The sequence below is a fragment of the Austrofundulus limnaeus genome, unplaced genomic scaffold (genome assembly GCF_001266775.1).
Source record: "Austrofundulus limnaeus strain Quisiro unplaced genomic scaffold, Austrofundulus_limnaeus-1.0 Scaffold1441, whole genome shotgun sequence".
In the NCBI taxonomy this organism is placed as follows: Eukaryota; Metazoa; Chordata; class Actinopteri; order Cyprinodontiformes; family Rivulidae; genus Austrofundulus; species Austrofundulus limnaeus.
In genome coordinates this window covers 39,965-41,419 of record NW_013953843.1, presented here as the reverse complement: position 1 = coordinate 41,419, position 1,455 = coordinate 39,965, and the positions used below count along the sequence as shown (strand labels likewise).

General features: G+C 38.7%; 1 protein-coding gene across 1 annotated transcript in view; it reads right to left on the bottom strand.

The window, feature by feature from the left end:
• Positions 1 to 250: 250 nt before the first annotated feature.
• LOC106535393 (protein NLRC3-like) overlaps positions 251 to 1,455 on the bottom strand; it is a 13,864-nt gene continuing 12,659 nt past the window's right edge. Inside the window, exon 3 of the mRNA XM_014032393.1 lies at positions 251 to 428. Within this exon, the coding sequence (XP_013887847.1) occupies positions 251 to 428 (178 nt within the window). The remainder of the gene's footprint in view (positions 429 to 1,455) is intronic.

Genomic DNA, 1,455 nt, shown 5'->3' with positions numbered 1-1,455 from the left:
CCTGCGTCTGACCTCAAAGTGCACAAGCTTCAAACTTCAGCGTTGGCTGCGATTTTGAAGCTGAAATCCTGTTCGGTGTGAACGCAGCATAAGACTTCACTTGAGACCATTTGACACTAATTAGAACATTTCTTCACACTTGGAAATATAGAAATATTTTCCCTTTGATGTTCAGATAAAAAAAGTAAAAAGGTCAAAGTGACGTAAAGATTTCAAACAGATTTTAGTCAAAAATAAAATATTATGTGAATCACCTCAGCTTCTCCAGTYTACAGTTTGGACTCTGCAGTCCAACAGACAGAATCTTCACACCTGAATCCTGCAGGTTGTTGTCACTCAGGTCCAGTTCTGTCAGATGGGAGGGGTTGGACTTCAGAGCTGAGGCCACAACTTCACAGTGAATCTCTGAGAGTCCACAGGCAGAGAGTCTGTCAGGAGACATAAACAGAAAGTGATTCATCCTGATAAATGAACATTTCTGTTAAGATTAGAAGATTTCAGCAGGTGAAATCTTCCTGCGTGACTTTTTTTTCACTTCAGAGTTTCAATTCATCTTGTCTGTTTGGTCTAATTAAATCTCTGGTGAAAAATTTTTGCAAGAGGACCTGTCGGCTTTGAAAAGAGGAAGGCAAGAAAAACGAAAAGGAATGGGCAGTTTTGGCATAAACTAGTTTGTGACTGGACTGTAATGGAGGCTCAGGTAGAGGATAATGATGATGATATGGAGATGAATGATTGGACTCAAGTTGTTAGTGAAGGAGGACGAGGAAAAGGCAGATTAAAGCAAGAAAATKAAAATTTGGTTGTGACGCAGGTCAGCAAATGAACTTTGGAAAAAAAACTGTTCAGATGAAGGGAAAAATGTAGTCCACAAGAAAGATTGTTTGAGAATAATTACAATAATCCTGAAATTTAAAGAAGATGATGACAACATACAACCTAGTCCAATAGTTTTATCAAGAAAAATCAAAAAGAAGATTGGCGACGTCTTTTTTGGTACTTTATTTATAGTTTTCAGAATTAAACAACAAAAAAAGACAAAAATCTAAACAATACAAAATAAATGACTAAGAACCAAAACAATCAAACAAGCTGTCAGCCAATTGGTGTATTAACAAGATGGAGAAAAGAAAAAAAAATTGTTTCTCAAGTGCATGATCAAGCATGAGTTAGAGTCATATTAGCCTGGCCCTTGCCTTCCTATGCAGCTCCGCTCAGTTCTAGTTTCCCTTCTCTGCTCCGTCTGGGACTTCTCCCATTGAGGTGGATTTCACTGGCAGATTTTTAGCCGGGCCAATCAGAGAASAGAACGTCAATTTTCTGTGCAGTGTCTGCTTGTAGTTTATTTTACCTGGGCCAATCAGCAAACAGAAGGCGGAGTTTTGAATGACGTCGATGTTCTGTGCCGTGTCTGCTAGTTATTTTAGCATACAGCAGTGGAGGAAGTGAATGAAG